This window comes from Musa acuminata, chromosome BXJ2-3, assembly GCF_036884655.1.
Source record: "Musa acuminata AAA Group cultivar baxijiao chromosome BXJ2-3, Cavendish_Baxijiao_AAA, whole genome shotgun sequence".
In the NCBI taxonomy this organism is placed as follows: Eukaryota; Viridiplantae; Streptophyta; class Magnoliopsida; order Zingiberales; family Musaceae; genus Musa; species Musa acuminata.
The window spans coordinates 11,425,177-11,438,254 of NC_088340.1; the positions used below are offsets into that span (position 1 = coordinate 11,425,177).

At 41.0% G+C, this 13,078-nt stretch overlaps 1 protein-coding gene across 1 annotated transcript; it reads right to left on the reverse strand.

Moving 5' to 3' along the window:
• Positions 1-46: 46 nt before the first annotated feature.
• On the reverse strand, positions 47-1,532 carry LOC103973092 (peroxidase 60). The gene is made up of 4 exons (XM_009387562.3): positions 1,274-1,532; positions 1,018-1,197; positions 775-946; positions 47-693 (listed from the first exon to the last, which is right to left on the reverse strand). The coding sequence occupies exons 1-4, from the start codon at positions 1,490-1,492 to the stop codon at positions 284-286; spliced, it is 981 nt and encodes a 326-aa protein (XP_009385837.2). The 5' UTR covers positions 1,493-1,532; the 3' UTR covers positions 47-283.
• Positions 1,533-13,078: the final 11,546 nt, after the last annotated feature.

Sequence of the window (13,078 nt, forward strand, 5' to 3'; positions counted from 1 at the left end):
GAAGACACAAGACAATGGAGTGATCAATAATTCCAAAAACTTAATCTTAAAGAAAAACATTTAATATATTTGTAAACTTTAACAGTGAATATAACAACGACAAATTCCTCATCAAAGAAATAATGAGACGGCACGCATCACAAAACACGCATGTTGTCAATCAACACAACCTCATCTCCCTCCTAAGAAGCCGATCGTTGCAGACATCGTTTATTATCACCGACAAAGAGCAATTCCGAAACCCAACGAGAGGAAACACCGAGCTACAGTGGAGTTGTAGCTTTCATTTCTTGACGACGCGGCAAGACTTCCGGATCTGTCCCTGCGTCCCGGTGAGCACCTGGATGGCGCCCATCTTCACCATGGCCCTGCCGAAGAGGCTGGGGAAGCTGGATCCGCCGTTGGCCAGCGACCTGACGGTGGCGTTGGTGGCACCGTCCATGGCTATGTTCTGGTCGACCTTGAGAACCCCCCGCTTCGCTAGGATCTGCTTGTAGTAGCCGTTGTCCACCGTGCTGGGCGTAGAGTGGTCGAGGAAGACCGTGTTGTCCACCGTCGAACTCTGCGGGCACCTCGACCGAAGCAAGTTGACGAGAGCGGGATCCATGGTCGGATCAGGTTTTCCGGACCCGTTGTAGTTGTACAGACGATTGCGGATGAAGGAGCAATGCGTGACGCCAACAGTGTGACCTCCTGCGGATCACAAAAGGAGTTGCTAACGATCCACTACAGTTGATCTAGATGTGGTCGAGCATCCGTGGAAGAGTAGGTTACCAAGCAGCAAAACCATGTCGGAAGCGCCAAGCCCCTTCGCCCCGAACGCGGCGATAGCTTGCGACGCGGAGAAGGAAGCGCCGGGGAGATTGCTAATCGCCTCGGAAGCCAGCGAGACGACGCCATCCCTCCTCCCCGTTTGAACCGCGTACGTGTATTGACTCCCACCACCCTGCGATGACCGAAGAGAGAACATAAGATCGTTGAAACTGTGAAGAACAGCTTGTGCAGACGGACGCTTACCAGCACGACAGCATCTCTTGTGGCCACGGCAATGATATCGGCGCAGGAGACGACGCCCGGGCATCGACTCTCCAGTGCAGTCTTCGCCTGATCGATGAGGTCGTAGCCTCTCACGCTCAAGTTGGGGGGTGCAGTCTTCTCGGTTCCGCTCCCATCCAACAGTATCGAAGCGTCGCATCCCTTTGACACAGAAGCAGTCGATTACTACGATATCAAACGAGGAAGATTATATGGTAAGTCGAGAACTCGAGATTACCCTGACGAAGCAATCATGGAAGTGCAAGCGGAGGAGGGCGGGGACGATACTACTGTCCCGACCAAAGCGCGCAGCGACGACACTTCTGATGGCCGCCTCCACATCGGTGCCGTTGCATTTCCCACTGTAGAACCCAACTTGCAGCGCCCCGTGGCTGGGGACGAAGGCAATGCACAACAGAGCAAGGAGGAGCACGGAGGCACCGAGGACCACAGCCATCTTGTGTTGGGTGATGGTGGAGGGTGGTGAAGACCGGAGCCGCGGCGCTGCCTATTATATAGGAAGGAACTCGCGATTGCACTGCCTAGTTTAAGACGGACGTGCTGCCCAGTAATCTTGCATGAAGAGGGTTGCTTCCTTTGTTTTCTGCAAGTTGCATGTCATTGTGTCGAACACTTGGGATCCGTCGTGGTTTCACTTCCGGAGACTGATTCAAACAAATCATAAGCTCAGATTAAAAAAGAATGAAGTCAGATTTATAAAGCCTTCAAAACTAGCAGAAATGTGGACTGGAAAAAAGCAATTAAATAAGGAAAGTCAACTTATGAAAACACAAGGATACTTTTTGCAACTCTTAAGTTCTAATCACACATTATGATGCCAAAGCACACCCAAAATTACATGAACAAATGATAAATGTTAATAAGGGAAATTGGGCATTAGTTAAAATAAAAAAATTGGTAGAACTAATCATTTGACGACTCGTATAAAAAGATATTTTTAGTATCCTTATCAGTTCAATATGGTTCTAACCCATATGTGCTAGAATATTTAAGGTATCTTCAAGATGAAAATGATAAGTTCGTAAGATGCCACCTATACGAAGACTAAGGTCGAGAGAGGTTTTTCGATCTGATTCTTCTAATTCCTAAGTTACTAATATGATAAAGGTGAATGTAGTGATTAATAGTAAAAGGTAAACCTTGCTTGGTAATTACACTAAAAATAAACTTTTATATCCAATCAAAATATTTTATGAAACATTGAACGGGGAGACAACCCTTAATCGCCTCCAACAACTTTTATTTGGCATTTTCTCTATGTGAGGTATAGGAGTAAAGATAGTCTGCAACTGCTAACCTTAGACCCTTATTCACATGGACAAACCAATGAGAGACATCATATGTCTTCTTCTTCTTCCAACCTAGATGCCATGCAAAGGCCTAGATGATGATCGATAAAAAATATTCTTTGCATCATTTGTCCTATTCAAAGGTGTGCCTTGGGAACTCTTCTAGAGAGGTCTCGAAGTATAATTGTCATCTTATTCGACACCTGCATCATATAGAGGTGGGGGAAGGAGCCATTGTGATCCTAAAGTATTGCTCAATTTATTGAGAGACCAACTTCAAGCAAAGGATGCTTGCTCTCGATCAACTTTTGTTAGGAGCCAAGGCATGCCCCTCGATTGCCTGCGGGCTATGGTGGGCTCCTTTTTTACTTATTGTTGGGGTGAGTTCCTCTCCCACTTGTTGCTAAGGCTAATCATGGGAGGAGTTGAGGTGGGCTCCTCTTTTGCTCATCGTTGAGGTGAGCTGTGGGAGGGACCTATGCTTCAACCTTGGCATGGCTGTGACAAGCTGAGGTGGATTGTTGTTTCTTGACCTTGGCACCTTAGTAGCAAGAGGGGATCAAGTTTCCCTACCTCCGCATCTTGATGATAAGGGAGGTTAGGGTACTTGACTTCTGTGCCTTGGTAGGTGGGACGGGCTTTCTTAACTAATATGTCTTGAGCACTTCTTGTTAGGATCAAGAGCACTAAGAGAGGGGGGGGGGGGGGGGGGGTGAATTAGTGCAGTGAAAAACTTTCAACGATTAAAACTGCATTTGTACGTTGAAATCCGATTCCGACGTAAAAGTCGTTTCGTGCAGATAATAACTTTGAAAGCTTACGGAAATGTATTTGAAGTAAAGTAAGGCAGGAAGTTTGCAGTTAAGATAGAAATCGGAATGTAAGCGCAAACTGAAATATGATATTCGTATGATAAAATCGATTTTTGACGTAAATCCATTTTCGGAAACTTAACTTGAAAGTGAGTTCGTAAAAGAGCAGAAGGTAGTAAACTATTGAGGAGGTTTGTAGTAAAAATAAAATGCTCAAAGTAAATACAAACCGAGATTTAGAGTGGTTCGGTTAATCTTGACCTACATCCACTTTTGACTTCCTCCACTAACGAGGTCACCGATGTATACTAGAGACCTTCCTTCAATAGGCGAAGGCCAACCACCCTTTTATAGTTTCACTCCTTTTGACGGGCTTAGGAGACAACTCTTACAAACTTTTCTCTCCTCTCTTGAAAGATCAAAACTTAGAAAAAGAGGGAGGAGAACTTCTAGCCTTTACAACACTTTTGAGCTCTAAAAATTACAGAGTAAGATTGGATTTTCGGTGCCCTTTCATGCAGGAAAGGGTGGGGTATATATAGGCCCCAAACTAGTTTGAATTTGGAGTTCAAAAATGTCTTTTCCCGGATTTTCGGGGTCCTGGCGGTACCATCTCCTGACTGGGGCGGTACAACCGCCTGGCAGCTCGGAGACTAAGCTTCTGGGCGGTGCCACCGCCTGATAGGGGCAGTTGCACCGCCCAATCTCGCTCGGAGACTGAGCTCTAGCAGTGCCACCGCCTGTCAGGGGCGGTTGCACCGCCTAGTCTCGCTCGGAGACTGAGCCCAGGCAGTGCCACCGCCTGCCTGGGGCGGTTGCACCGCCCAGCTTTCCTGGGAGACCCTCTCCTAGGCGGTGCCATAGCCGACCCTGGCGGTGCCACGGCCTAGTAGGAATTTTGGTCCGAATGGGTTGATCCATTCGGCCCAATTTGGGTCTGTCAAGGGTCCAATTGCCCCCAGATCAATTTAATGGGATCACCTCCCATTCCTAACTTAATCTACATGCTAACTACGACAATTCTTAAGACATTTACTACAACTTGCTCCGGTGCGTCAATCGCTTCTTCCAGCGAACATCCGACGAACCTCCGGCGATGCTCCGACGGACTTCCGGCAAACTCCTGGACTTGCGACAATCCACTTGGCGAATTCCGATGAGCTTCTTTTGACAAGCTCCTGGACTTCTCGGATTTGTTCCCGTAGAACCTCCGACGACCGTCCGGACTTCCGTCGAGCTTTCAAACTCCCAACGTGATCATAGTCTTTGACTCCGGCTCAACTCCTACTGTATGTCTTACTTTCATCGTAGTTAATCTTACACACTTATCTCAACATATGAATTAGATAACAAATGACAATTGACTTTATCATCAAAATCCAAGATATAATAATCTCCCCCTTTTTGATGATGATAATCAATTAATAACGGAGTTAACCTTAACTCCCCCTATCTATATGCCATACTTGAGATAAGTCATTCTTGAATTCAAGGCCTTTGAAATCAATAGACTTATTGATAAGTTAAGAACTCTTAACCTTATCAATTACTCCCATCATGATTCCTATCATGATGTATCTTACTGAAAATGATGTCAAGACTTGACATCCATTCTCAAGTTTTACATTTCAAATATGAATGATTGTAGCAGTTCAACATAAGATATCAACATGTAAAATTACGATGCAAGTTCTTGATATCTTAATATGATGCAAACATGGCATAATGCAAATATGGCAATCATAGTTATCATCGATTCATATATTTTCGATGATGCAAGCATGGTATAATCATAGCATCAATTCATATATCTCTCCCTCTTTGTCATCAACAAAAAGAAAAATGATATAAATAATTTTTAAGCATAAGTGTGGTTTTATTCATGCCAGGTTCATGTCATTTTCCAAAAGTGAGTGATAGGATACCAATTATGCAAACATCTCAAGGAAAACATGACATGGAGATAGCTTTTAATACTTCTTTCTTTTCATTTGTTATTATCTTTTTGCATGAAGGAGGAAGGCTATTTATGATATCAGCTATTTGTGAGTTTACTTTGAATAAAGTTAAAATCGATGAGAGATTAAATCATATTCGATTTTTACAAGGATCAAGATATGTATGTGAAACAAATCCTTGCAAGTAAAAACACTATCATCCATATTTCAAAAAGGAATTTACACGCAGGAATTATTTTATCAAATTTATTTCTCAAAAAATATTTTTCACATGATAAGTGTATGAGAGATGTTTTTGCTAGTTGATTCCATATGTCAAAAATCAATGATGAGAATCAAACTCGATATACATATGCTTATTAAGTTCGGAAAAGGATAATGTATCGAGAAAATCCGATTGTTAGGATACCACTAGTTAAGAGAATCTAAAAATGAAATTAACACTTTCATGTATTCGGACAAGACTATACTATAGATTTTCAAATACAATCATGAAGACAAAACATGCTCATTGTTATGAAAATTTTTGTATCCAAAAAACATAATTTCCAACATATAATTTTAGGCATGTAATGACAATTAAGTGATTTGATCATTCAATCAATAAAGTCCGAAAATGATTTTAACATGTTTATGCATTTGGACACATTAACATTCCTAATTCTCTTCTAATGAAATCAAATTGTTCTCTTAGAGTTTTTGTAAAAATATCAGCTAGTTGATGTTTAGTATTATGGCAATATATCAACATCATGGCAATATTATGTCACATTAACATCATGGAAATGACACATCAATTTCATGGCTATATTATTTTCTCAAATCACATTTATCATGGAAACCAAGACACAAGTTTTTCAAAGTAGGCATTATAGAAACATTTAATTTCAACATGAAATCCGACAATGAGTAACGAGATTACCAACGTAACCCTGCATATTCTCACCAATTAATACATCAAGTAACCATATCAAAGATTAGTAGTCATTAAGGCATTGTGATCAAGGTGAGTAATATAAAGAGTTTACAACAACGTAATTGTTACAACAAGAGGTGATTATGTCCACATATACAAGCTTATTCAGGAGGTGGAAAATTAAAGTGCCTAAATAAAGAGTCAAATTGTCGATGAATTTGTTGCAGTTCAGATAGGATTTGATCTTGTCGATGTTCAAGCCAATCTTGTCTTTATTCAAATTGATCCATCCGAATTCCAATGTCTTCGATAGATGATGCAGGAGCTTGCTCAAATAGATGTATTTCCTCAAAGGGATAGATCAGAGGAGATTGGGTACCCCTAAAGACTGGCGTTTCGAGTTCTGGTTCAGGTTGAGGGGGATTGATCCTTTTAGGCATTCTAACCTAATTACCGTTTCTACAAAAATATCTCAATCGGTGAAGTAGATTTTTATTTATTATGCTAAACCTGTCTACTTTCATCACTTCTTCGTCGGGTGGTATTGGAATATCATAGGCTTTAAGTATTCTAGTGACTATACCACCATATGGAAGCATCATGTTTTTCTTAGATAGTTCTATCATGTTTTGTTGGATAAGGTAACCAAAACAGATGTTATGTCCTTTCATGATCCAATACATGTTCCTAATTCCATTTGACTTACTTTATCATGATGGTATTGTTTAGGGAGAATGATGCTAGTTATGATATGATGAAGTACCTTAGTGTTTAGTGGTAGTAGATGTTCACAGCTTTTAGGAACTATCATTAAGTTGGGATTACCGAAAATTGTTTCTAAGGCTTCAACATATGTTGTCCCAAGTGTTTCATTATCCCACGATCCTCTAAAATAAAGACCTCTATTTTTTACGGGAATACCTATCATGTCGCAAATGAATCTATTCGTAATGAAGATGTGTTGTCCTAGGAGATAGGTAGACATTCTTTCTTCTTCATCTACTTGTAGATTGTTGTAAAACAATCTAACAAGTCTTGGATAGATGAGTTCACTAATTTATAAAATTGGGAGTAGATCTAAGTTTGCAAACCATTGGATTGTCTCTAAGTCTCTTAGTTCATCTAGATCTACATGTTTTCCCTTATTGACACTTCTAAATTCGAAGGAAGAAAATTTTTCAACATGATATTGTGAATCGAAAAGGGTAAGATCAAAGTCTTCTTCTAATCTCCTCTTCCCTTTGTCCCTAGAGGATCTTCTAGAGCCCATAACTACTGCTATTTAAGAAGATAGTAATGAGCAAGAGTAAATAACTCAAAAATAGAATTTAAAGGGTTCTTAGAGAACACCTTAAGTGAGATCCTTAAGAGAAAAAGAGATTGTTGATCTTTTGCTTTGAAATGAGGAGTATTTGGGAGAAATGAAGGTGGAGAAGCTTTGGTGGTGTAAAGAGGGGAAGGGAGTAAGTTGGGGTCGGTTCCACCGTCGGCCCTAGCTCGGTTTAAAAGGGGCAAGATTGCGGGCGGTTGCACCACTGGCTGGGGTGGTGCAACCGCTTGCAACCCGTGACAGCCGGCGGTGCTACCGCCAGCTGGGTGGTGCCACTGCCTACAGGCGGCGAGCACTTATTTGGGGGCTGTATGGACTGATTTGGATGTTTTCAACTTGAGGAGAGGTTTCATTTATGGAGCAATCAACTTTACTTTCATAATTACGTAAGAGTTTCCATTTCAAGATGAGAAATCTTGTATGTTCAAAATAGATCTTGTGACGCGCATATTCTACTTTAAATGTCGTACACAATTTTAGACATGTTCATGACTTATTATCCAAGTTGGTAAGCTTTGCAAGTTTATGACAAACTTTGCTTGTAAGATGTAAGTTAAGGATATAGTTAGATCCGAAGAAGAAATCAATTCGATGAGTTTAGAAATCCGGAGGGTATGTGAAGGGAGAATTATGAGTTTCAAAATCTGAGGGATTAAACAGGATTGTATTAGTATCACTCTGCAATATTAATTTTCTAATCCTCTTTTTACTATTTAGGCTAGAGAGCATTACGTGTTCTTTTAGATCTCGAGTCATGAATATCGAGTACCCAAAAAGCAAGATATTATTTCTTGCTCCTAGCTTTTGATGGTGTATGTTTCTACAAGAAGGGGTGATTTTTAGGTACCCATTTACTTTTGGGTGCCTCAAAAACTGATCTACATTGTTTATTATGTTGCATAGAGTTTATCATGGTTCCTTTAGGAACCCAAATCAGTTTGTTCAGACTAATTTTCTTGAATGGACAATGATACATTTTATGTCCATGTTTGCAACAAAAGTTGTATTTGCTTTAGTGTTGAACATGTAAGATAAGGCCTTTTACGAAGGTGGTTGGATTTTGGCGAGGACTTCTCACAAGTCCGATTTCACTTCTTTTGGGAACGTGACCCTTGTTTGCAAGGATCATATTCAAAGACTTGCTACCAACCTCGAATTTCTTCAAGGTATCCTTAAGTAGCAAGTTTTCCTTTTGGAGAGTTTCTAGATCATGACATTTTTCACATTGAGCTAAACTATCATGATATTCAGTTTTTAATTTATCAAAATTGCTAACAAGACTATCATGCTTATTTTTCAACAATTTATATTTTCTATTAATTGTTTTGCATTCATCAAATAAGTCATGGAAGACATTTAATAACTCATCAAATGATAAATCTGCATCAATTAAATTTGTTATCTCTTCTCCGATGGCCATTAAGGCGTAATGAGCAACTTGCTCGGTGTTGGACTCCTCTTCTTCGGACGCGCTCGAGTCATCTCACGTTGCTTTGAGCGCTTTTTTCTTTGATGTTCTCTTCTTGGCTTGGGGACAATCACTTTTGTAGTGTCTCGGCTTTTTGCATTCGTAACAAATAACTTGGTCCTTTTTGGGTTCAAGTTTATTTTTTGTGTTACTTTCAAATTTGTCTCTTTTAATGAGTTTTTTGAATTTCCTTGTTAGAAGTGTCAAGTCATCGTCACAGTTCTCATCACTTGAGTTTTCTCTCAAGTGGTCATCTAAAGTTCTAAGTGTCATATCCTTCCTGTTCTTTGGAAGGATGTCTTCTTACTCTTCATGAGCCTTGCAAGTCATTTCATAGGTCATTAATGACCCGATTAGTTCTTCAAGAGGGAAGTTGTTTAAATCTTTAGTCTCTTGAATAGCAGTGACTTTAGGGTCCCAACTCTTAAGAAGGGATCTTAGAATCTTATTTACGAGCTCAAAATCCGAAAAAGTTTTGCCGAGTCCTTTTAGACCATTGACGACATCCGTGAAACGGGTGTACATGTCGCCAATAGTCTCGCTCGGTTTCATTCGAAAAAGTTCAAAAGAATGTATCAAAAGATTGATTTTTGATTCTTTCACTCTACTTGTGCTTTTGTGAGTCACTTCGAGTGTATGCCAAATATCAAACGCGGTTTCACAAACTGAAACACGATTGAACTCATTTTTATCAAGCGCACAAAATAAGGCATTCATAGCCTTTGCATTAAGAGCGAAAGTCTTCTTCTCCAATTTATTCCAATTGATCATTGGAAGAGAAGACTTCGAAAATCCATTTTCGACAAGATTCCAAAGTTCAAAAATCTATTGAAATAAGGAAGATCCTCATTCGGGTCTTCCAATAGGTGTAGTCCGTCCCATTGAACATAGGTGGACGTGTAATAGAGTGACCCCCTTGGTTTCTGACATATGCCATCTCTCTTGGGTTTTAATCCGTTTGAGAGTTAACCCCGCTCAGATACCAATTGTTAGAATCAAGAGCACTAAGAGGGGGGGGGGGGTTGAATTAGTGCAGCAGAAAACTTTCGATGATTAAAACTACGTTTGTACGTTGAAATCCGATTCTGACGTAAGTCGTTTCGTGCAGATAATAACTTTGAAACCTTACAAAAATGTATTTGAAGTAAAGTAAGGCAGGAAGTTTGCAGTTAAGTTAGAAATCGGAATGTAAGCACAAACTGAAATATGATGTTCGTACGATAAAATCGATTTCCGACGTAAAACCGTTTTTGGAAACTTAACTTAAAAGTGAGTTCGTAAAAGAGCAGAAGGCAGTAAGCTATTGAGGAGGTTTGCAGTAAAGATAAAATGCTCAAAGTAAATACAAACTGAGATTTACAGTGGTTCAGTCAATCTTGACCTACATCCACTTTTGGCTTCCTCCACCAACGAGGTCACTGACGTCCACTAGAAGCCTTCCTTCAATAGGTGAAGGCCAACCACCCTTTTACAGTTTCACTCCTTTTGACGGGCTTAGGAGACAACCCTTACAAACTTTTCTCTCCTTTCTTAAAAGATCAAAACTTGGAAAAAGAGGGAGGAGAACTTCTAGCCTTTACAACACTTTTGAGCTCTAAAAATCACAAAGTAAGATTGGATTTTCGGTGCCCTTTCATGCAGGAAAGGGTGGGGTATATATAGGCCCCAAACTAGTTTGAATTTGGAGCTCAAAAATGTCTTTTCCTAGATTTCCGGGGTCTTGACGGTACCACCTCCTGACTAGGGCGGTACAACCGCTTGGCAGCTCGGAGACTGAGCTTCTGGGCGGTGCCACTGCCTGATAGGGGCGGTTGCACCACCTAGTCTAGCTCGGAGACTGAGCCCTAGCGGTGCCACCACTTGTCAGGTGCGGTTGCACCGCCCAGTCTCGCTCGGAGATTGAGCCCAAGCGGTGCCACCGCTTGCTTGGGGCGGTTGCACCGCCCAGCTTTCCTGGGAGACCCTCTCCTGGGCGGTGCCACCGTCGACCCTGGAGGTGCCACCGCCTAGTAGGAATTCTGGTCCGAATGGGTTGATCCATTCAGCCCAATTTGGGTATGTCAAGGGCCCAGTTGCCCCCAGATTAAGTTAATGGGATCACCTCCCATTCTTAACTTAATCTACATTCTAACTACGATAATTCTTAAGACATTTACTACAGCTTACTCTAGTGTGTCAATCGCTTCTTCCGGCGAGCTTTCAGCGAACTTCCGGCGAACATCCAATGAACCTCCGGTGATGCTCCGATGGACTTCCGGAAAACTCCTAGACTTGCGATGATCCACTTGGCGAGTTCTGACGAGCTTCTTTTGGCAAGCTCCTGGACTTCTCAGATTTATTCCCGTAGAACCTCCGACAACCGTCCGGACTTCCGTCGAGCTCTCAAACTCCCAACGTGATCATAGTCTTGACTCCAGCTCAACTCTTGCTGCATGTCTTACTTTCATCGTAGTTAATCTTGCGCACTTATCTCAACATATGGATTAGATAACAAATGACAATTGACTTCATCATCAAAATCCGAGATACAATACTTCTCCCTTTACATCACTCACCGTGGCCAACTTCATCTTACGCGAGTCAGGTTTTCCTAACTAATACGTCTCGGGCACATTTGTCTTATGCCTCTCACCATGGTAGACTTCTTCTCATATAGATTGATTTTCCTGACTCACGTGCCTTAGACATATTTTCCTTTATGCTTCCTACCATGACAAATTTCTTCCTATGTAATTCAGGTTTTTTTTTTTATTCTCGTGCCTCAAACACATTTTATCTTGTGCCTCCCTGACCGTGATCGATTTCTTCTCATGCGATTGGGTTTTCTTGACATAGAGCATCATATATATAGTAAAAAATAAAAACAAAAATTGGTTTCCTAAAAATAGATTTATGAAATTATCATGCAAAGATCGGGAGCGAAAAACTCGAAAGCAATAAAAATCGCATAACTGCATATAGTAGTTGAGACGTTCTCACATAGGGGAGATCGTATATCTCCAAATATGTAGATCCCAATCTATGAATGAAGGTGATCTTGTAAACTCCTCTCTAGCGGTGATCTATATAGTTGATGTGGTGATGACGCACCTCCTTGTATAGCACGTTCTTTCCTCACGTTCGTGCATCACCACACCACATCAACCAAGGAGGGATCGATCCCTCTTGCTATCCTCTCACACTAGAGAGGGGGCAGTCGGTTGGAAGAAGGGGTATAGAGGAGATATAGGAGGTGACGACAGCAGGGGTCTAGCCTATGATCCGTTTTAGTCCCAACTCCTTTAACGAACTCTAATGTATCATTTTTTTTGGGTATTGGATCTCATGAATATTAGATTTTCATCCAATAACCATCTTAAGCTCTATTTGGTCTCTCCTAAGGATCTATTAAAATAGGGGCTTATCGGATATACCATATCTAATCATCTATTCATCATGTTGTCTACCATATGTGTGTGATATTAGGAAACCTTGGAGAGACATCACATGCATAGCGGACATAAAACAAAAGTAGTTTTCCAAAGAACAATATCTGGTCGTCGTGTGATGGTTGGTGCGTGAAAAACCGTAAAACCAAAAAATCATGTTGCACATGTAAAATGTATTACCTAGGGGAGATCGTATATCCTCGAAGACACATATCTAAATGTGTAGATAAAGGAGGTCAGATGTCATCCTCTATAGTGGTGATTCACATGGTAGATGAAGTAGCAACACTCTTTTTGTAGCACAAATCCTTGTAGTCTTCACGCACCACCTTATAGTAGTGATCAAGAAGGGTAGTCGCCTTCTTGTTGTCCTCTTGCACCACCAAGAGAGCTTTCGGCTAAGGAGGAGAGGGAGGGAAGAGAATATGAGGTGGCAGCTAATTAGATCTAGCCTATGACCCCTTTGGTCCCCTCTTATTTAGAGAGGTCCCTATCAACTTAACCCTAATGAATCATACTCTATTAAGTATTGGATCTCTATATAACTACCATAGCCTCTTGGATTAATGGATCTCTATCCAATAATCACTATTTGGTCTTATTAGGTCTCACCCAAAAGATCCAATAATACAAGGGCTTATTGGATATTCAATAAAATGAGGGCTCAATGGATATCTCATATCCAAACCTCTACTCGTCATAATATTGACCATATGTGTGTGACCCTTTAGGCCCAATACCGAGCTGACCGTGAGTCACACCTATCAGAATTCCTTCTAAGTCAGTAAATTATTATCTCTATAATAATTCACTCGACTCAT

Bases quoted from the DNA above. Each gene is read 5' to 3' on its own strand.
- LOC103973092 (XM_009387562.3), bottom strand. From the start codon at position 1,492: ATGGCTGTGGTCCTCGGTGCCTCCGTGCTCCTCCTTGCTCTGTTGTGC. The intron at 1,198-1,273 runs GTAATCTCGAGT...TCTGTGTCAAAG, and splicing joins TCCATGATTGCTTCGTCAGG to GGATGCGACGCTTCGATACT. The intron at 694-774 runs GTAACCTACTCT...TGTGATCCGCAG, and splicing joins CGACATGGTTTTGCTGCTTG to GAGGTCACACTGTTGGCGTC.